The following is a 23,189-nucleotide window of genomic DNA, read 5'->3' on the forward strand; positions in this document are numbered from 1 at the left end:
GAGGAAAGGATAAATCGCAGGGAAAGGTTGGAAACATACATAGAAGAAAGTATTTTTATGTGATGGAAGAGTGGTATTTGCACTTGTAATTTCCTTTTGTTCAACGTTTCACATTTAGCACAAAAAATTGCTTAGTTGAGAAGAAAGGGAGAAGAACCGCTGTCAGGTCCTGTGCTTTTAAGCCTCCTGTCTGCTCACAGAATTTGAAGTACACAGTCAGCTCTCCTTACCCTGGAGGAATTGGGAAAGAGCCGGTAAAGAGTGCAAGGAACCAGGAGGCATCTGGGGGAGGGAGAGGAGAGGATGGTGCCTTCTCTTATTCTTGCCAGGACAAGCTGCCAGCTATACTTAGCATCTTTCCTTGTTCTACTAAGGACAAAGCATATTCTGTCATGAGATCTCTGCCAGCAGCAGCTGTAGTTTCAAGAAAAAAACTTGTGTAGAAGTGATGTCTCTTATTCCATTTTCTTATTAAATGCGCATAAGGGAGGAATAGATGCTAGTAAATATTGTGGGGCTATACTTGTTTAAAATATTAAGCATAAAAACCATACACCTCCTCCAACCCCAGTTTATTAAATGGAAGATTCTTTTTCTGCTACATGTTTACCAACTAGAGATATCTTTTAGAGTTGTGGTATGTATAGACTAGATAAAAGGAAAAGGTAATAGCATTTGTTTTGGGAAACAGTCACCTATTATGGAACATAATGCTTCATTTTAAGGATATCATCCCTTTTTGTGGATTTATCATTTTTTTCTTGAGTATGTTCATCAGTGTAAATATGTATATATTAATATAACTGGGGTTCTTTAATTCCAAAATAAGAGAAATGTGTGTGTGTTTTTTTAAAAAGATAAAAGACAAACATAAGGTATATATGTTGCTAATATACATGGTATGGCATACTCATGTCCAGAAAATTCTGTAACTCTCAGAATATGGTCATTTGGAACTTTGACCCCCAAATTAGCATTTACTGACTTTGAAATTAGGTCAAGGTGTTTCTTATTACTAAGGCCAATTTACAATCTGTAAACTCCAGTGCATACATCGCATGTTTTGCTATATATTGCATAATTTATGATCATAACATGGTAAGAAGGCATGGAAGGCCATCATTCTTTTTTTTTGGCTGTGCCACGTGGCTTGTAGGATCTTAGTTCCCCAACCAGGGATTGAACCCAGGCCCCAGGCAGTGAAAGCCCAGAATCCTAACCACCAGTCCGCCAGGGAATTCCCTATTATTCATTTTAGAAAGACAAAACTGCCAGAGAGCAACATAAGTTTAATTGATGCCATGAGCTCAAAGTCCACAAGAGGGAAATTTAATTCTTCATCTAGTTCAAAAGTATATTACTGTTTTGATCATTTTACATTTTTAAAATGGTTGATAATGAAAATATTTTTCCTTTAAAATCTGAGTTATGAAGAATGCAGACACATTTTTTCCCAAGTGAAGGTCTAGCACAGATCCTGTGTTTTGGATCACGTGGGGGATTTCCCAATTTCACAAATGGGCATAAAAAAAAGAGGATTCTTCACCGTGCTGGAGATTTTCCTTCTCCTTTTCCTTCAACTTGAAGGGATTATGGCTTTACCAGGAGATATTGGAGGCAAGAAGGAATGAAAAGAAAAGGGGAATGGAAAAGGAAGGAGAAGAAAGGACAAGGAAGATCAGAGCTAGGAAAAAGAGACAGAAGAGGAGGCAAGGATAAAGGGAGCTGGAGACGGAGAAAAGAGAGAAGGGAAGGAAAGGTACGTGGGAGAAGATCGCCATCCTCCCCTCTGGACTCCTCTACCCCAGAAAGATGTTCCCATAATTCTTGCAGGGAAGGTCATGCCATTCTAGTGGAATGAATGGAAAGTTGGACCCTTAGTTGATTGCCAGGGATCATAGGGGATTTCACATTTTAACTCTTAAAGAGCAAAGTAGAGTTGCTTAAAAAAGCATTTTTGTCTGTTATGTTTTTAAATAAGAACGATGAATATATTTAGACTCAGATTTCAGAGAAAAACACTTTATATTTTTCAGAGCTAACTTCTACATCTCATCCTTCAGTTTTACAAAGTCATACTTACTTTAGGCATATCCTTAAGATCAAATCAGAATAAATACTGTAAAACAGCATTTTGGATTGACAACACGTTTGGCAATATCTGGCAAATGGCCCATTGTATTTCAAGTAGTATTTGATACATACAACCAAAGAGTGAAATAAAAGACTACAGAGTTTCAAATGACTTTTCATCCATACTGAAGTGATTGTAAATGGTAATTCAGTTTAGTGATAGAGGGCAGTAGGAAATAGGGAAAGTAAAATTCCAGCATCTTAAAATCCACAATATCTGACAAAGAGATGATTTGATTTGCTTTACAATTTGTATTTACACATACCTGTTAACATCTTCCTGCTCTGCAACATCATCATATACTTCCTGGTCATCTTCAAAAGGTCTTGATGAAAGAGCACCAAGCGAATTTTTTTTCCGTTTCAAGGAATCATAGTCAATCTCTACAGCCGTTGTTTTAATATAGCCATCTACCAAAAGGGGAACAATTTATGTTCAGGTAACTGTAGTTTAAATATCATAAAGTTGTGGATAAAATATTAATTGCACACTTACTCTTTAAATTTTCCCTTTATTTCTTTGCTTGCAATTCTGATTTATAGATTTGTTGACACATGTTTCACTGTATTTTGTCAAAGTCTTATGCTGTTGTGGTTTGGGGTAAGCCTAGAGTCTATTTTCAAGATTCCAAAGTGATTCGTATGAATCATTTTTGCCTTTTAACCTCAGTGAAGAACCTAATGCTCTTTGCTCCTCCCTGAGACACTATAAATATTTACATTTTTCCCCACTAAAAAGATTACACAGATGAGGTGAAGATGGAGCTATACCTGTCATTTAAAATCTTCCTATCTTTGTCCACCCTGTAACGTGCTCCCAACTTAATGCTTATGAGTAGCTTTGGAAGAATTTTCACATACATATTGGCTCAAATAGAAAACACTTCGAAGTCGTAGGAAAATGTGCACTCACATGACCCCCTGGCTGTTTTGCCCAGCCATTTTCCTTCAGGGTTGTCTGTGATTCGGATTATCTCAATTTGCTCTCCTTGCTTGAAGCTCAGCTCATTCTTTCCTCCTTTGACATCACAGCAAGCTTTTGCTTGGTGGATGACTTGAATAGGGCCTGTTAGCTGCAAAGAGGAAAAAAAAATCACGACCGGCTTCTTTACTATTCAGAACATCTTTAAGGAACGCGGTTTTGAAAGACAATATGTCCACCACTTGCCAACCTGCCTATTACCAACATTTACAAGTTTGAACTAGAAGTTGAGGGTGAATGTCATTCCTGGTGAATGTTCTTAGAGGAGGGGTTAGGGGAAAATTGCAGAGGTCAGACAGAACCAGCAAAGAACAGGTAAGCACATGCTCGGGGGCTAGGAGAGAGTGGCAGTGATCTGTTGACCTCGGGAACTCTGTGGAAGATTTGCAGAGAAAGCCACTGATAACCGACATGTATGACATGCTGGGTGCTATGTGTTTTTATGGGGTATGCTGGTGGTTTGCTTGGTAGACAGAGAAATAGCTTTGTGAATAATAAAAATGACAAACAAATATTATGAGAGGTTTTTAAATTAATATCCTGAATAGTACAGTGTTTTCTTGACAGCAGGGGAATAATCTAGTTTAGAGGCCGTGAATCCTAAACATTTCCTAATCCTAAATTGGTCTTTTCAACAGAATTTCTCAGACCTTTTGATATGCAAATATGCATTGTGAGTTTTGAAGAAGATCTACTTTATTTTATTGAACTTGTGATGTGATGAATTGTGAGACATATCATTAATTATGTACCACCAAGAAAGAAAGAAAATAGCTTAAGTTAAATTTTGATATGCCAACGATGTTAAAACGCATCTTAATATCAGAATTTTAAAATGTGAAATATTTTGTCTTGGAATTAATGAAATGTGAAGCTATGTAACAGTTCTCACATTTATTTATTTAATTGGAACATCTATTAACATTTTGTGGAAGGAATATAGCGTGTGAAGTCCTAGTCTTGACAAACTTTTGAGTTCATATTTGGTGGTATATCTTCCATATCCTATTTTTTTCTTACTAACAAATGTTATTCAAATGAATGAGTGAAACAATGCAAAATTGATTTCTCAAAAAAAACCCCACAAGGGAAAGCTTCACACCATTCCTTAAAAACTACAAACAATCTCTTCATAAAAAGTATGTTATAAAGATTTTCATTTAAGAAATTAGTTTTTCATGTTTTCCACTTGAAAACTATAAACATTGGTAGCCATATATTCTGTATGAGTAAAATGTTTTAGTATTCATACTGTAATCTTAATTTTGCTTAATGTAGTAAGCAAAACTGAATGAGATCCTATAATAGATACAGTGCCTTCCGTGCATTATTTTATTTAATTCCATAAAAATCTTTCAGGAGAGGTATCATTGACTCACTTTAAAAATAAGGATCTGAGATTCAGAGAAGTTTAGTAATATGCCCATGATCACATAATTTGCATGTGCAGTTGGACTTGGAATCCACATCTGTCCAACTGACTCTAAGCTTTACATTTTCCCTTTGCCCTGCTGTTGAATCTTTGTTTTACTATAATCAATATACTGGGAAATTATATATAAACCACATTTTTATAATTCAAACCATATTGTAAATGTTCAGGAGGAATTAAATATTTAAAGGAAACTTGATATGAATCCTTTTTATAGTGAAGAATAGTTTTGTAGCTAGATAATCACTCTATAGCTGACATACTAGACCCACCCCAGATGGGCCATGTCATCAAAGATGTACTGGCCAAAAGAGTATAGTCCGCAAGTATAGTGGTAGTGGTGGTAGCAATAGAAATCACACAATTAGAAATCAGAGATCAGAGAAGACAGAGGTCAGAAATCCAGGTGGATGAAGAGGGAGGAGAAACAGCAGGTATCAAGTCAGAATGTAGGTCAGCTTAAAATAAAGGCAAAAGTCAGGTCTAGACAGCAGCAATCAGGTAGCTCACGGAGCTTTATTACGACAGGTCTGGTTAATCCAGAGACACTTCTGTCCCTCGTACCATTATAATACATGCCACAGGGATGTGTATGTGTGTGGTCCTGAGCTCATATTATGAGTAGGATAAAATGAAATGCATAACAAGGGGGGTCAAGATGGGTCTGAGAAATCAAGTACTCTTTCACTCAATCGACATAAAATTTCCTGAGCTCCCACCATATTTTATTTGGACTTTATTGCATTAGTTTTTAGTGCAGGGGTAAAGGAGATTATTGGACAAAAATATTACTATTGTGAAGGTAGTTACTCTTTAGAAAACAATGATTAAGTAATTCTCTGACCATGTAAGGTTTCAAGAATTGTGCCCCTTTTGTGTGAAAGTTATAAAAAGAGGTTACTCTTTTTCACCCTTCGGCAAGCAGGCTCTTACTTTAAATTTCTTCTTTATTTCCTGTTCTTTCTTTTCTCTCTCTTTCTGTTCCTTTTTCTCCAGCTCTAATCTCTTCCTTTCCTCCTTTTCCCTTTTCTTCTCTCTTTCTTTGGCTGTTTCTCTGTGGATTAAAATTGTAAGTTTGTTTTAGCATCCACGGGCATTGATGTGTCAGGGCTCCCTATCCAGAGAGGTTTCTACCCAGAACAGAAGATAGTATGTGAAGAAGTATAGGTGAAGGTATAAAGCCAAGGCTTGTCAAAATTCCTGGGTGTATGAGACTGTTCTTAGAACCAGCAGGAGGCATTCAAATGAGGATGCCTTCCTAAGGTTCTGCTGCCCTTACAGCTCGTGCAGGCAAGTGGAAAACACTGTTTATAACGGTTCTTGCGGCCTGTTGGCATGAATAGAATTAATCTCTCTCTCTCTCTCTCTCTCTCTCTCTCTCTCTCACGCACTCACTAGTACAAGTTCACGTACACACATGCACTGGTACACACATGTACAAACCTTAATTCAGAAACTTTAGTCAGAATTAGTTGAATAAGAACTGGGTAGGGAAAATTAACATATTTGAATCAACAAAAGATAAAATAACATATTCATTCTACTTCTACTCATTTTCCAAGAAATTTCTTAGTCTTGGGCTACCCAGAAACCCATTATGGAACCCTTTCTAACACCTTTCTGTTTAGCAGGCTAAAACTTTGGCATCTGGTGCTGTGTTAAATCGTCTCTCATAGCAAGGTTGTGAGGTGAAGCGCTGTCTAGGTGAGGACATTGTAACGTATACACGAATTCATGTGCCCAAGGACACACCGAGAGCAAGAAATCAGATTCCCGGCCCCTGTGATTCCCTGCCTGTGGGCTATCTAGTGGGCTGCAGGCCTCTGACCTCTCCGGGGATGACATTTTAATAGAATCCTCTGTAAAATCCTTAGACAAGAAAAGAATCTTTAGTCCTTTGTATTGAAATAAAGGTTATCATTATATGCCCGTCATTTGAACAATACAGCTTTTCCCTCCCAGTGTTGAATATCCCTCCACTCTCCCTCATACAAATCATTATATTCATCTTAGAAGGAAAATATCATGGTAAAAAACTGTAACTCATACATGTCTTCATATGTTTCTCCTTCACTCTCTTGTTCCTGTCAAGAAAAACATTAATAATGATTAACTGTAATTATTTAATAAGGGAACATACACATATTACATTGCTCAAATAATCAGTAAAACAAGCATACATTTGTGTGTCAATTTGGCTTATTTAAAATATTTTTGTTTCCTTTTTAGAGACAGACTGGAAAAGGAAGCACAGAAAGATTTCATTTTATATCTTGCTATGTAATTCAGATGTGTAGCCAGACTTCAGTCTATGTTTAGCATTACAAAATTACTATGAGTCAGTGTAATAATGGGTGTTTAATGTCTCAAGCATTTTAGATGAAATAAGATTATAAATGGAAAAAAATCACCATTACTCATAAGGATTTTCATTTGTTGGTTTATATCAATAGAAGATGAATCACAATAATTGTTACATATTCTAGTTACAGCAATATAATATGAGAAGGAAAAAAAAAACTGACCTCATCCAGATTTCCAGTTCCTAAAGTGTTTAAAAAAAGAATACAATTTAATGTAGTGTAATTAAGAAGTGCTTTAATACAGGATTATTAGATGTAATATAATATTCAAAACAGTTCATCATGTAACAGAACTTATAATTTACCAAAGGTATAGAAGTACAAAATAGAATATGCAGTTTAGATTCTTACTATGGCTTTTTTGAATCTTGTAATTTAATTATAAAATCATTTCACTGACTTTCATAAAATAATGCAAAAGCCAAAAATTAATGAAGACACTCTTTATTCTCTTTATGAAAAGCATGCACATTTGGTTTTGTGGGCTTGCAGTATGGAACAAAGATTTTACCAGAAAATCACAACTAGTTCACACTTTTCGACTTACTTGTTCCCAAGGATTTGCTTTCATGTGTCAAACAAATCAAGTTAATAAGATTTTTTAAAAAGATATTTTACTGCTCAAGGGTTTGGTAATATCAATAAATTACCAGGTACAAAGACATCATCTAAAACAATAATAATAAAAACAGTGTGGAACTGATATACAAATGAATAGACCAGTGGAATAGAGCAGAGAGCTCAGAGACAGGTACACAAATTTACACACACACAAATAGAAGAACACATTATGCACACACAAACACACCTATATATGCAAAGACACAAACACATCAATAGAGTTAATACAGTAAATGTGGCATTATAAATTAATGAGAAAAGGGTGGATTTCAGAGTATGGTAATGGGAAAACCGGCTTTGTACATGAGACAACAAATCTAGATTTCTACTAACGCCTCAAAAGTGGACTGCAAAGAGATCAAAGACCTAACTATAAAGGATAAAGTTCATAGAAGATAATATTTGTATTTCCTAGGGATAGGACTTCTTAAATAAAACTTAAAAAGTATAAATTACAAAGTAAATATTAATGAATTTGATTATATCAAAATATATTTATGTTCAGTGAAGGACAGCATGGACTAAGTTAATAGACAATGGACAGAATGAGAGAAGATATTTGCAGTGTCTACAACTGACATAGGATTAATATCTGGAATACAAAGGAACTCCTGCAAATTATCCAGAAAAGGATACCAACCCCAAGAAAAAAATGGTCAAGGAATAGGAACTGGCAACGTACAGAAGAGAAAACCACAAAGGCTATTAAACAAATCAAGTATTCGAACTCAGCAGCAAGCAGAGATATGAAAATGAAACAAGTCATTATTTTATGCATGTGAGACTGGAAACAACTGGAAAGCTACATGGTACTATGCACTGGCGAAAGGCAGGCATCTTGGAATCTTCATGCCCTGTGATGGGAGTACACAGAGATGCAGCTCTTCTGGAGAGCACTCTAATCCTACTCAGTTGGAATGAGTATGCCATTGCTTACAAGCAGCCACTCTACTGCTGGATATACATAAAGGAAGGCTCTCAGAGGTCCACATGGAGATATGGACAAGAAGGTGCATTGAACTATTATTTGTGGTACCAGCGAGTTGAAGGTGAAATGTGAATGCATAGGATGCATACCATGGAGTGCTGTGCAGTAGTTAACAGAAAGAAATTAAATATACATATATAACATGGAGGAGCCCCCCAAAACACATTATGCTGAATATAAAAAAAAAGGCCAGAGTGAGCTATAATATACAGTTTATGTAAATTGAAATATGTACATATACACATACAACAGCATGCAAAGAATATGTACAAAAGACACACACTAAGTACAGTAGAATATTTGTCTCTGGTAAAGGGGAGGAAGGAAAGGGAGTGGGTCATGGAGATAAAAGGAAATAAATAAGTAAAATAAGAGACGGGTCTTGCATGGACCAATGACGATAATGACCCATTAATGATCCTATGAGAATAATTAACTCAAACTTCCGTATCGGAGGGAAAAAATAAATAAAACATCTTTCGCCTCTTACCATCAGAGTGCATGACACTATCTTGATTTTCTTCATTTACAGGGTTTCTGAAAACAAGAGAGAAGAAAAAGTGAAAATGGAACAAGTAGATGCTCCCCTTACAATGAAAAAGAAAAAAGAATAAAAGGATCATTTAAAAATAACTCTTCTCTTTCATATCTGCTCTGATTTAAAACTTCAGAAGTCAGTAGAATAGGCTTTAGCCTGGTATTGATGCCACTACTGCTGCAAAAAATGGAGAATCGGGGAGCTTGAGCACAGCACTGCCCATTCAAAGTGAGTATCTACAATTAATCAGTAGTTTAGTTTCAGAGCAGAAATATTTTTCTGTTAAAAGGATAGTATGTCAATAAGTCAATTCTGGGTTCTGAAGGTATATGATTGGCTGTACGGTACAGATTCCAAAGATCATTAGTTCCAATCCTGACTCATCACCCTTTTCCAGATGTTTTCCATCTGGTTTTGCTTCCATCACTTGTGGCTTGACCTCCAAGGTGCTTCATTCCAAACCACTTCACTCCAACTGCTCATAACAGCTATCAATACCTGGGCTTCACGAATCCCTAATGATTTATGGAACCATCTATATTTTCTATTTCTATTCTTGGGTTGATTTGCATAACTGGGGAAAATTGCCATTTTACTGATTTAGGATATTACCAATAATTGACATTCAATCTCAGCTATACCCCCAACACTATTCTATAATCTCATTACACTTTTTTTCTAGTCAACCCTCTCTTGCATCATCCTTCCCAATTGCTATTCAAAACGTTCATTACTTCCCTCAGATCTCCTATTCCTCTCCTTTCTCTTTTCATCAGATGATCTTGTGTCTTATTTCCACTGATAAAATAGCACTTATTGGGGGTGAACTCTCTTAAAATACATTCCTTTAACTCCCAAGCTATCTACAGTTATGCCCATCCTTACCTGTCCCTACCGAAGTTCCTTCCATCTGTGTTCTGAATCCTATCTGAATGATCAATTATTTTACTCCTTTTATTCGCTATCTTCTGTGTGTCATCATATTATTTATATTACTATTATTGTTCTTCTTCTTTCACTACCCATTCCTAAATATCTCACTACTGTTTTCTCCCTCAGCCCAAGTTACTCTCATTCATGAAGGACAAACACTTCTCTTCACCTTTCTAAATCCTCCACATTACCATAAGGCCATCATCCTTTTCCCAAAGTAGAAAAAGCTGTCCATACTCACCGACTTTACTTGCTCTCCTCCTCCTCATTTCTTCATTGACTACAATCTGGTTTCCCTTGCTAATCCTTCACTGAAACTATTCTTAAACGATTTGATTACCAAATCCATTAAACACTTCTCAGCCAGCACCTACTTGATTGCTTTGTGGCTCTTATCACAGTATTGGCTATTTTGCCTTCCTGGAGTCTCCTTTGTTTCCATGAGAAATCTCTCCCACTCACTTCTTGTCCTTCTGGTCACTACCCCACAATTTCCTTTGTGGGTTAATTTGCTCTGACTTCCCCTTTTAAGTGATGGTGTTCTTTTGTGTTCCAGTCTTGGCTTCCTCATTTTTATTTTCACTCTACATTTCCCTCTAGATGGTCTCATATAACTCCATAGTTTCACATATTATCTTAATGTTGGTGACTACATGTTGAAATCTCTAGCCCAGACCTCACTTCTGAGTTTCAGACTCATCTATCTATCTATCTAACTATCTATCCATCCATCCATTCATCTATCTATCTATCTATTCATCTTCCTATCTATCTTTATTTGTATGTCTCACTGACACTAAACCTGTTTTTCCTACTAAGTTTCTTACCTTGGTCAATCGCACCACAATTCCCTTAACCACTTAAGCCTTAAGTCATCCTTTATTTCTCACTCTTCTACAGTCCCACGTCGAATTAATCAAGTTCTGTAAGTTCTGCAAGTTCTGAGTATTTAGTGTCTCCTATAATGCACTTCCCCTTCTGTCTCTCCTCTATCCTGCTAGACACAAGAACAGGATTCTATCATCGCTAGTGTGGACCCATGAAGTAGCCTTCTGGACAGTCTTCTAGTGATGAGAATTGCTCTTCATCTTTCCTACCCTTAAAGTCCCTTCTACATGCTGCTGCCAAAGTGATCTTTCTAACATGAAATTGACACCATTTGAAGAATGTGAGCAGGAAGTGCCTTGCTATCATTGAGACCATAAAAAAGGGCTAGTGGGTACTCTTGTAGCCCAGGAAGAATTGCCATGGATATACACGTCTCAGTTTCCACCTGAGATGATAAACATATGTGGTCATAAACTGCTATCTAATAAACTCACTTTTTAAAAAAATCAAACATTTAAAATTTAACACATATGCATAGCTTACTACCTAGGTAAGTGTAAAGGCCCAGTGAAATTGATCATGACATGACACTTGTCTTTCATAGTAAGCCTTTTTTAGATCTTGGATGATTCAGAATTAAATACAGAAATGATGAAGTAATTCAAGCCCATGGTACAAAAATCTGTTTCTAATCATTGGGACAATATATGTATGTTCAATATTTTAAGTATTTGTAGTATTTAAGAGATTTACTACATTAGATATTCAGTTGAAAATCTGTGTCACATCACTTAAAAAATTGTCAGTTAGACTTAATATTTTAGTTGAAAACTAAGGACTCTAAGTGTTAATGTCAATGGCTGCTGGCCTCATAAAACAGAGTCAGCCAAAATTATGAGCTCCTAATAAAAGAATATATCATCACCAAGGAAGGAGTCTTACCTAAATAAAGAAAGAAGTACATTTAGAAAATAGAACTAAATTTGATCAAGCACCCATCTGTATCCAACTACCAATTTCCAGAGGAATGGGGAACACACAAGCTGTACTGTGAGGAAGCGATCAGTGCAATCTAGACTGTGGGCAACTATAACGCCCACGAACAACTTGATTTGCTCAACAAATAAATTGCAACAATTAAAAAGAAAGAAATAGAGGGTGAACCTAGAGATTGAAAGAGAATTACAAAACATATAAGCCATAGACTTTGCTTGGATTCTTATTCAAACAAACAAGAAAACCCACATACAATTTAAGAGAAAACCGGAAATTTGAAGACTTTATGTCTTAAATTAATACATAGAGTCTATTTTTAGGGAAACCTACTGAAATATTTATGGTTATTATTACATGATGCTTGGTATTAGTTTCAAAGTAATATGAGAAGAGAGAAGTGAGGGGGTATAGATGAAACAAGATTGGTAGTGAGTTAAAAACTGTTGAAGTTGGGGAAGGGTGCATGGGTGCATACTATGCTATTCTCCTTGCCTTTTATACACTTAAATTTTTTAAAATAAATGTTTCTTAAAAAGTATAAGAAGAGGACTAGGAACCAAGATGGCAGAGTAGAAGGACATGCTCTCACACCCTCTTGTGAGAACACCAGAATCACAACTAGCTGCTGGACAATCATCGATAGGAAGACACTGGAACTCACCAACAAAGACATCCCACATCCAAAGAAAAAGGAGAAGCCACAATGAGATGGTAGGAGGGGCGCAATCACAGTCAAATCAAATCCCATAACTGCTGGGTGGGTGACACACACTGGAGAACACTTATATCACAGAAGTCCACCCACTGGAGTGAAGGTTCTGAGCCCCACGTCAGGCTTCCCAACTTGGGGGTCCAGCAATGGGAGGAGGAATTCCAACAGAAGGAGGAAGAAGAAAGAAGAACTACAAACCTGCAGCCAGTGGAACAAAAACCACATTCACAGAAAGACAGACAAGATGAAAAGGCAGAGGGCTATATACCAGATGAATGAACAAGATAAAACCCCAGGAAAACAAGTAAATGAAGTGGAGATAGGCAACCTTCCAGAAAAAAATTCAGAATAATGATACTAAAGATGATCCAGGACCGCAAAAAAAGAAAAGAGGCAAAGATTGAGAAGATGCAAGAAAAGTTGAACAAAGACCTAGAAGAAATAAAGAACAAACAAACAGAGATGAACAATACAATAACTGAAATGAAAACTACACAAGGAGGAATCAATAGGAGAATAACTGAGGCAGAAGAATGAATAAATGACCTGGAAAACAGAATTGTGGAATTTACTTCTGCAGAACAGAAAAAAGAATTAAAAGAAATGAAGACAGCCTAAGAGACCTCTGGGACAACATTAAATGCAACAACATTTGCATTATAGGGGTCGCAGAAGGAGAAGAGAGAGAGAAAGGACCAGAGAATATATCTGAAGAGATTATAGTCGAAAACTTCCCTAACATGGGAAAGGAAATAGCCACCCAAGTCCAGGAAGCGCAGTGAGTCCCATACAGAATAAACACAAGGAGAAACATGCCGAGACACATAGTAATCAAATTGGCAAAAATTAAAGACAAAGAAAAATTATTAAAAGCAGCAAGGGAAAAATGACAAATAACATACAAAGGAACTCCCATAAAGTTAACAGCTGATTTCTCAGCAGAAACTCTACAAGCCAGAAGGGAGTGGCATGATATACTTAAAGTGATGAAAGGGAAGAACCTACAACCAAGATTACTCTAACTGGCAAGGATCTCATTCAGATTCGAGGGAAAAATCAAAAGCTTTACAGACAAGCAAAAGCTAAGAGAATTCAGCACCACCAAACTAGCTCTACAACAAATGCTAAAGGAACTTCTCTAACTGGGAAACACAAGAGAAGAAAAGGATCTACAAAAACAAACCCAAAACATTAAGAAAATGGTCATAGTAACATACATTTCTATAATTACCTTAAACACGAATGGTTTAAATGCTCCAACCAAAAGACACAGGCTTGCTGAATGGATACAAAAACAAGACCCATATATATGCTGTCTACAAAAGACCCACTTCAGACCTAGGGACACATACAGACTGAAAGTGAGGGGATGGAAAAAGGTATTCCATGCAAATGGAAATCAAAAGAAAGCTGGAGTAGCTATACTCATATCGGATAAAATAGACTTTAAAGTAAAGAAAGTTACAAGAGACAAGGAAGGACACTAAATAATGATAAAGGGATCAATCCAAGAAGAAGATATAACAAATATAAATATATATGCACCCAACATAGGAGCACCTGAATACATAAGGAACTGCTAACAGCTATAAAGAGGAAATCAAGAGTAAAACAATAATAGTGAGGGACTTTAACACCTCACTTACACCAATGGACAGATCATCCTAAATGAAAATAAATAAGGAAACAGAAGCTTTAAATGATGCAATAGACCAGATAAATTTCATTGATATTTATAGGACATTGTATCCAAAAACAGCAGACTACACTTTCTTCTTAAGTGTGCATGGAACATTCCCCAGGATAGATAACGTCGTAGGTCAGAGATCAAGCCTTGGTAAATTTAAGAAAATTGAAATCATAACAAGCATCTTTTCTGACCACAATGCTATGAGATTACAAATGAATTACAGGGGACAAAATGTAAAAAACACAAACACATGGAGGCTAAACAATACGTTACTAAATAACCAAGAGATCACTGAAGAAATCAAAGAGGAAATCAAAAAAATACCTAGAGACAAATGACAATGAAAACACGACTATCCAAAACCTATGGGATGCAGCAAAAGCAGTTCTAAGAGGGAAGTTTATAGCTATACAAGCCTACTTCAAGAAACAAGAAAAATCTCAAATAAACAATCTAACCTTACACCTAAAGGAACTAGAGAAAGAAGAACAAACAAAACCCAAAGTTAGCAGAATGAAAGAAATCATAAAGACAAGAGCAGAAATAAATGAAATAGAAACAAAGAAAACAATAGCAAAGATCAATAAAACTAAAAGCTGGTTCTTTGAGAAGATAAACAAAATTGATAAACCATTAGCCAGACTCATCAAGAAAAAGAGGGAGAGGACTCAGATCAATAAAATTAGAAATGAAAAAGGAGAAGTTACAACAGACACCACAGAAATACAAAGCATCCTAAGAGACTACTACCAGCAACTCTATGCCAATAAAATGGAAAACCTGGAAGAAATGGACAAATTCTTAGAAAGGTATAACCTTCCAAGACTGAACCAGGAAGAAACAGAAAATATGAACAGATCAATCACAGGAAATGAAATTGAAACTCTGATTAAAATTTTCCGACAAAAGTCCAGGACCAGATGGCTTCACAGGTGAATTCTATCAAAATTTAGAGAAGAGCTAACACCCAGCCTTCTCAAACTCTTCCAAAAAATTGCAGAGGAAGGAACACTCCCAAACTGATTCTATGCGGCCACCATCACCCTGATACCAAAACCAGACAAAGATACTACAAAAAAAGAAAATTACAGACCAATATCACTGATGAATATAGATGCAAAAATACTCAACAAAATACTGCAAACAGAATGCAACCATACATTAAAAGGATCATACACCATGATCAAGTGGGATTTATCCCAGGGATGTAAGGATTCTTCAGTATGCACAAATCAATCAATGTAATACACCATATTAGTAAACTGAAGAATAAAAACAATATGATCATCTCAATAGATGCAGAAAAAGCTTTTGACAAAATTCAACACTGATTTATGATAAAAACTCTCCAGAAAGTGGGCACAGAGGGAACCTACCTCAACATAATAAAGGCCATATATGGCAAACCCACAGCAAACATCATTCTCAATGGTGAAAAATTGAAAGCGTTTCCTCTAAGATCAGGAACATGACAAGGATGTCTGCTCTCACGGCTATTATTCAACATAGTTTTGGAAGTCCTAGCCATGGCAATCAGAGAAGAAAAAGAAATAAAAGGAATACAAATTGGAAAAGAAGAAGTAAAACCATCACTGTTTGCAGATGACATGATACTATACATAGAGAATGCTAAAAATGCCACCAGAAAACTACTAGAGCTAATCAATGAATTTGGTAAAGTTGCAAGAAACAAAATTAATGCACAGAAATCTCTTGCATTCCTATACACTAATGATGAAAAATCTGAAAGAGAAATTAAGGAAAAATTCCCATTTACCATTGCAACAAAAAGAATAAAATACCTAGGAATAAACCTACAGAGGGAGACAAAAGACCCGTATGCAGAAAACTATAAGACACTGATGAAAGAAATTAAAGATGGTACCAACAGATGGAGGGATATACCATGTTCTTGGATTGGAAGAATCAACATTGTGAAATTGACTATAGTACCCAAAGCAATCTACAGCTTCAATGCAATCCCTATTAAATTACCAATGGCATTTTTTACGGAACTAGAACAAATCATCTTAAAATTTGTACAGAGACACAAAAGACACCGTATAGCGAAAGCAGTCTGGAGGGAAAAAAACGGAGCTGGAGAAATCAGACTCCCTGGCCTCAGACTCTACTACAAAGCTACAGTAATCAAGAAAATATGGTACTGGCACAAAAACAGAAACATAGATCAATGTAACAAGATAGAAAACCCAGAGATAAACCCACACACCTATGGTCAATTAATCTATGACAAAGGAGGCAGGGATATACAATGGACAAAAGAAAGCCTCTTCAATAAATGGTGCTGGGAAAACTGGACAGCTATATGTAAAAGAATGAAATTAGAACACTCCCTAACACCATACACAAAAATAAACTCAAAATGGATTTGAGACCTAAATATAAGACTGGACACTATAAAACTCTTAGAGGAAAACATAGGAAGAACACTCTTTGACATAAATCACAGCAAGATCTTTTTTTTTTTGGTGGTACGCAGGGCTCTCACTGCTGTGGCCTCTCCTGTTGCGGAGCACAGTCTCCGGACGTGTAGGCTCAGCGGCCATGGCCCACGGACCCAGCCGCTCCACGGCATGTGGGATCTTCCCAGACCGGGGCACGAACCCATGTCCCCTGCATCGACAGGTGGACTCTCAACCACCGCGCCACTAGGGAAGCCCGCAAGATCTTTTTTGATCCACCTCCTAGAGTAATGGAAATAAAAACAAAAACAAACAAATGGGATGTAATGAAACTTAAAAGCTTTTGCACAGCAAAGGAAAACATAAACAAGATGAAAAGACAACCCTCAGAATGGGAGAAAATATTTGCAAACGAGTCAACGGATAAAGGATTAATCTCCAAAATATATAAACAGCACATGCAGCTCAATATTAAAGAAACAAACAGCCCAATCCAAAAATGGGCAGAAGACCTAAATAGACATTTCTCCAAAGAAGACATACAGATGGCCAAGAAGCACATGAAAAGCTGCTCAGCATCACTAATATTAGAGAAATGCAAATCAAAACTACAATGAGGTATCACCTCACACGAGTTAGAATGGGGACATCATCAGAAAATCTACAAACAACAAATGCTGGAGAGGGTGTGGAGAAAAGGGAACCCTCTTGCACTGTTGGTGGGAATGTAAATTGATACAGTCACTATGGAAAACAGTATGGATGTTCCTTAAATAATGAAAAATAGAATTACCATATGATACAGCAATCCCACTACTGGGCATATACCCAGAGTAAATCATAATTCAAAAAGACACATGCACCCCAGTGTTCATTGCAGCACTATTTACAATAGCCAGGTCATGAAAGCAACCTAAATGCCCAGTGACAGACGAATAGATTAAGAAGATGTGGTACATATATACAATGGAATATTACTCAGCCATAAAAAGGAACGAAATTGGGTCTTTTGTTGAGACATGGATACAGAGTGTAGTAAGTCAGAAAGAGAAAAACAAATATCATATATTAACGTATGTATGTGGCCCGAGAACAATGGTACAGATGAATCGGTTTGCAGGGCAGAAGTTGAGACACAGATGCAGAGAACAAACATATGGACACCAAGGGGGGATAGCTGTGGGGTGGTGGGGATGGTGGTGTGATGAATTGGGCGATTGGGATTGATATGTATACACTGATGTGTATAAAATTGATGACTAATAAGAACCTGTTGTATAAAAAAATAAATAAAATAAAATTTAAAAGTTTAAAAAAGAAGTATAAGAAAAATCCAATTGCAAATGCAGTTGGAGTAGATAAGAGAAATGGATATGGTTTAATAGATTTACAAGAGTTGTTTAAGTTCTTGGGAGGTTTTGCTGAGTAGAGTTATGAAATTTGTTCAGTCAGGTAGGTATCGGAAATGCTTAAAAACAAAATTCAATATGTAAATTTATACACATAATGGGAAACATGTAAGGGAGTTTAATTACTTAAATTTATTATAAACATAACTATTGATCTGAAAGAAGTTAGTCTGAGTTTTCTAATCATTAATCAGAGATCCCCCTGAAAATAATTATTCTTATTTAAATAAAAATTGCTAGGTGTATAAATTGCATAGCAAGTTATATTATGTGAGTTTAAGTATTTAAAATAAATTAGGCCTTTGCATTATTAACTTTAGTGAAGTAAATATTAATTAAAAGCACAAGATATAAATACCTTAGACATCAAAATACACTGACATTCTACAGAATAAAATCTATAGTTCTTTTCATGGTATATAGTTCTTAAGATCTCTCCTGCTCTGTTACAGTTTTATTTTCCATATTTCCTCTTCTTACATTGTCTTCTTTTCACATATTAATACTGAATTCACTTATTCTCTGAACACTGCTTTCTTGTTTCTTCATGCTTAGCCCCTGCTGTTTGCCTTCTTTGGAATAATTCTCCCTTCTCATCATCCCCTGCTGTGGCCCTCCTTAATCTTTAAATCTTTAAGCCTCTTCTTAAACACTCCCTCCTCTGTGAAGTTATCCCAACTCCCCCAAGCTCACACAGTTGCTGCTTCCATATGTCATACATTGCTCACTACAGATATTAATCTGGATTGCTATAATTATAGAGCAATTACTTGCAGGTCTCTATTCCTACTACAAAACCATAAGCCCTTGGAATAAAGAGATTATCACTGTTAGTTAATTTATTATTATGACTGTCATTTTTAGGAAGCTATTAGAATAATTCCTGTTATGTATAGGACTTTGATTTTTTTTGGCCAAATTAACGATGTCTTAGTAATACTAAGAAACGAACGCTTATTACTAAGGTGAATTGTTTATTATCATTTTTGAAGAAGAATATAAGTAAAAAAGACTACTGGACTTGCAGTTTATTTCCTGAAACACTTGGATGAATTACAAATATTTGCAAAATTAAGGGGATCTGCATAGCACACTCATACATATACACCTGCACTTTAATGTAAACCATTTATTACTTGTAGATAATGTTTGTATGCATACATATATTCATGGAACCAACATTATAGCATATAAATTTTAGTTTTATATAGGTCTGAATTCACCATATATAGAACATTAATATAGTCACTAAATATGAAATTGTGTTAAGAATAGGAATAACAGTGAAGAATAAAAGGAAGAAAGATGAGGGGAAGAAATAGGTGAGTGTCAAGGATAGACCCAGAACAAACTGTCACCAACTGCTCAAAAAAGTGTTCCAGGCATTGAGAAAAGCCACACAGAGAGATAAAGAGACAAACAACCACACTAGCCACAACCCAAGTCCTAGAAAAGTAAACAGAGGGAGCGGGTAAAGAAGAAAAGGAAGCTTATCAGTTGTTACAATAAGGACATCTATTCAAGAAGGCCTTTCACCATAGCTCTTTGTTTTAGTATAAACAAAGCATACAGAATTAAACAGGAAAAGCAAAATTAATTTAATGTTATGACTGTCATGTTTAGAAAGCTATTAGAGCTCTATTTCCTGACTTTTAAAGATGGGAACTGTTGACCTTTATACTTTATTCGCTATTCATGACCTTTATTCCGTGACTTTAGCTCTTAATTCTCAGTTTGATTTTTAAAGAAGAAGGAGGAAATCTAAGTGACATATAAAACTTTGTTCTATACCTGACCTTACTGAAAACGAAATCCCATAAATTTTTCTCCGGAACATGACTTCCTGTATTTAACGCATGAGAAATTATAAAACTATGACTTCTTAAAGTGAATGGACTTAGGTAAGACTGTCTGGGAGTGCATGACTGATATGGCAAGTCTCAAAATTCCAGAAAGTGTTAAGCATTTCTTTTTTTTTAATGTTCAAAAAGTGTTGAAGAAAGTGTTACTTTATTTTTTTTTAACATCTTTATTGGAGTATAATTGCTTTACAATGTTGTGTTAGTTTCTGCTTTATAACAAAGTGAATCAGTTATACATATACATGTCCCCATATCTCCTCCCTCTTGTGTCTCCCTCCCTCCCACCCTCCCTATCCCACCCCTCTAGGTAGTCACAAAGTGCTGAGCTGATCTCCCTGTGCTATGCGGCTGCTTCCCACTAGCAATCTATTTTACGCTTGGTAGTGTACATATGTCCATGCCACTCTCTCACATTGTGCCAGTTTACCCTTCCCCTTCCCTGTGTCCTCAAATCCATTCTCTAGTAGGTCTGTGTCTTTGTTCCCATCTTGCCCCTAGGTTCTTCATGACCATTTTTTTTTTAAGATTCCATATATATGTATTAGCATATGGTATTTGTCTTTCTCTTTCTGACTTACTTCATTCTGTATGACAGACTCTAGGTCCATCCACCTCACGACAAATAACTCAATTTCGTTTCTTTTTATGGCTGAGTAATATTCCATTGTATATATGTGCCACATCTTCTTTATCCATTCATCTGTCGATGGACACTTAGGTTGCTTCCATGTCCTGGCTATTGTAAATAGAGCTGCAATGAACATTGTGGTACATGACTCTTTTTGAATTATGGTTTTCTCAGGGTATATGCCCAGTAGTGGGATTGCTGTATCATGTGGTAATTCTATTTTTCGTTATTTAAGGAACCTCCACACTGTTTTCCATAATGGCTGTATCAATTTACACTCCCACCAACAGTGCAAGAGGGTTCCCTTTTCTCCACATCCTCTCCAGCATTTGTTGTTTGTAGATTTTCTGATGATGCCCATTCTAACTGGTGTGAGGTGATACCTCATTGTAGTTTTGATTTGCATTTCTCTAATAATTAGTGATGTTGAGCAGCTTTTCATGTGCTTCTTGGCCATCTGTATGTCTTCTTTGGAGAAATGTCTACTTAGGTCTTCTGCCCATTTTTGGATTGGGCTGTTTGTTTCTTTAATATTGAGCTGCATGTGCTGTTTATATATTTTGGAGATTAGTCCTTCATCTGTTGACTCGTTTGCAAATATTTTCTCCCATTCTGAGGGTTGTCTTTTCATCTTGTTTATGGTTTCCTTTGCTGTGAAAAAGCTTTTAAGTTTCATTATGCCCCATTTGTTTATTTTTGTTTTTATTTCCATTACTCTAGGAGGTGGATCAAAAAAGATCTTGCTGTGATTTATGTCAAAGAGTGTTCTTCCTATTATGTCAAAGAGTGTCCGGTCTTACATTTAGGTCTCAAATCCATTTTGAGTTTATTTTTGTGTATGGTGTTAGGGAGTGTTCTAATTTCATTCTTTTACATGTAGCTGTCCAGTTTTCCCAGCACCACTTATTGAAGAGGCTTTCTTTTGTCAATTGTATATTCTTGCTTCCTTTATCAAAGATAAGGTGACCATTGTGCGTGGGTTTATCTATGGGCTTTCTATCCTGTTCCATTGATCTATATTTGTTTTTGTGCCAGTATTGTACTGTCTTGATTACTGTAGCTTTGTAGTATAGTCTGAAGTCAGGGAGCCTGATTCCTCTAGCTCCATTTTCCTTTCTCAAAATTGCTTTGGCTATTCGGGGTCTTTTGTGTTTCCATACAAATTGTGAAATTTTTTGTTCTAGTTTTGTGACAAATGCCAGTGGTAGTTTGATAGGGATTGCATTGAATCTGTAGATTGCTTTGGGTAGTAAAGTCATTTTCACAATATTGATTCTTCTAATCCAAGAACATGGTATATCTCTCCATCTATTTGTATCATCTTTAATTTCTTTCATCAGTGTCTTATAATTTTCTACATACAGATATTTTGTCTCCTTAGGTAGGTTTATTCCTAGATATTATATTCTTTTTGTTGCAATGGTAAATGGGAGTGTTTTCTTAATTTCACTTTCAGATTTTTCATCATTAGTGTATAGGAATGCCAGAGATTTCTGTGCATTACTTTTGTATCCTGCTACTTTACAAAATTCATTGATTAGCTCTAGTAGGTTTCTGGCATCTTTAGGATTCTCTATGTATAGTATCATGTCATCTGCAAAGACTGACAGTTTTACTTCTTCTTTTCCAATTTGTATTCCTTTTATTTCTTTTTCTTCTCTGATTGCTGTGGCTAAAACTTCCAAATCTATGTTGAATAATAGTGGTGAGAGTGGGCAACCTTGTCTTGTTCCTGATCTTAGTGGAAATGGTTTCAGTTTTTCACCATTGAGGACAATGTTGGCTGTGGGTTTGTCATATACGGCCTTTATTATGTTGAGGAAAGTTCCCTCTATGCCTACTCTCTGGAGGGTTTTTATCATAAATGGGTTTTGAATTTTGTCGTAAGTGTTAAGCTTTTCTAACTAATAAAAAGTTTATAATGGTAAATTCTTACTTTTCCTCTAATTTTAGAGCCAGAAAAAGAAAAGTCTTACACTGACTAAGAATGACCTCAGGGTAAGAACTGCTTAACATTTCCTTTTCCAACCTTAGTCATTTCCATTATTTATTACTTCTTATTACTTCACTTTTCCTGTTTCATTACTATTAGTAACCATGTAATTTGCTTTGTATACCACAATATTCAACCACTGGTTCTGTGTTCATATGAATGAGTTATACTGTTAAAATTATAATTAATTTTTTAAAATGGTACCAAGAGATGTGTTACCCTAAAGATATTGATTTGAACACTAAAACTGATAAACGAGCTCCTTTGACCCATTTCAGTTCCTCTTCAGATGTCTGAGTAAAATATAAAATGGAACTAGCTGATTTCTGACCACTAGGTGGGGAAACAATACAATTTAAAATACAGCATAACTTTGGCCTTAACTACTGTCTTTTTGAAGATGTTTATTATTCGTAATTCTCACCTGCCTCCAATTCTTCACATTCTTAAAGCATACTGACCTGAAAGATATAATTACAAGTGACTTCTGGAAAGTAGGCAGGTGATAAAGGCCGGGAGATCTCCTGAAATTCTTTCTTTGATCCCAATTCCTTTTCTTGCCATAAGCAATACAGACTCTACACCCTGGGGAGAACTGTGAACCTTATCAGTCATTTATGCCTTTGGGAAGCCAGTCCCTCACCTGAGCACTAGTTCT

General features: G+C 36.0%; 1 protein-coding gene across 2 annotated transcripts in view; it reads right to left on the bottom strand.

The window, feature by feature from the left end:
* The window catches only part of FYB1 (FYN binding protein 1), a 101,068-nt gene that overhangs the window by 24,604 nt on the left and 53,275 nt on the right, over positions 1-23,189 (bottom strand). For both annotated transcript variants that reach the window (XM_082652154.1, XM_082652153.1), the window contains exons 3-8: positions 9,010-9,056; positions 7,073-7,092; positions 6,597-6,631; positions 5,481-5,601; positions 3,047-3,206; positions 2,400-2,544 (exon numbers count right to left, since the gene is read on the bottom strand). In XM_082652154.1, the coding sequence (XP_082508280.1) occupies positions 2,400-2,544; positions 3,047-3,206; positions 5,481-5,601; positions 6,597-6,631; positions 7,073-7,092; positions 9,010-9,056 (528 nt within the window). The remainder of the gene's footprint in view (positions 1-2,399; positions 2,545-3,046; positions 3,207-5,480; positions 5,602-6,596; positions 6,632-7,072; positions 7,093-9,009; positions 9,057-23,189) is intronic.

This window comes from Grampus griseus (assembly GCF_964374135.1).
Source record: "Grampus griseus genome assembly, chromosome: 3".
Lineage (NCBI taxonomy): Eukaryota > Metazoa > Chordata > Mammalia > Artiodactyla > Delphinidae > Grampus > Grampus griseus.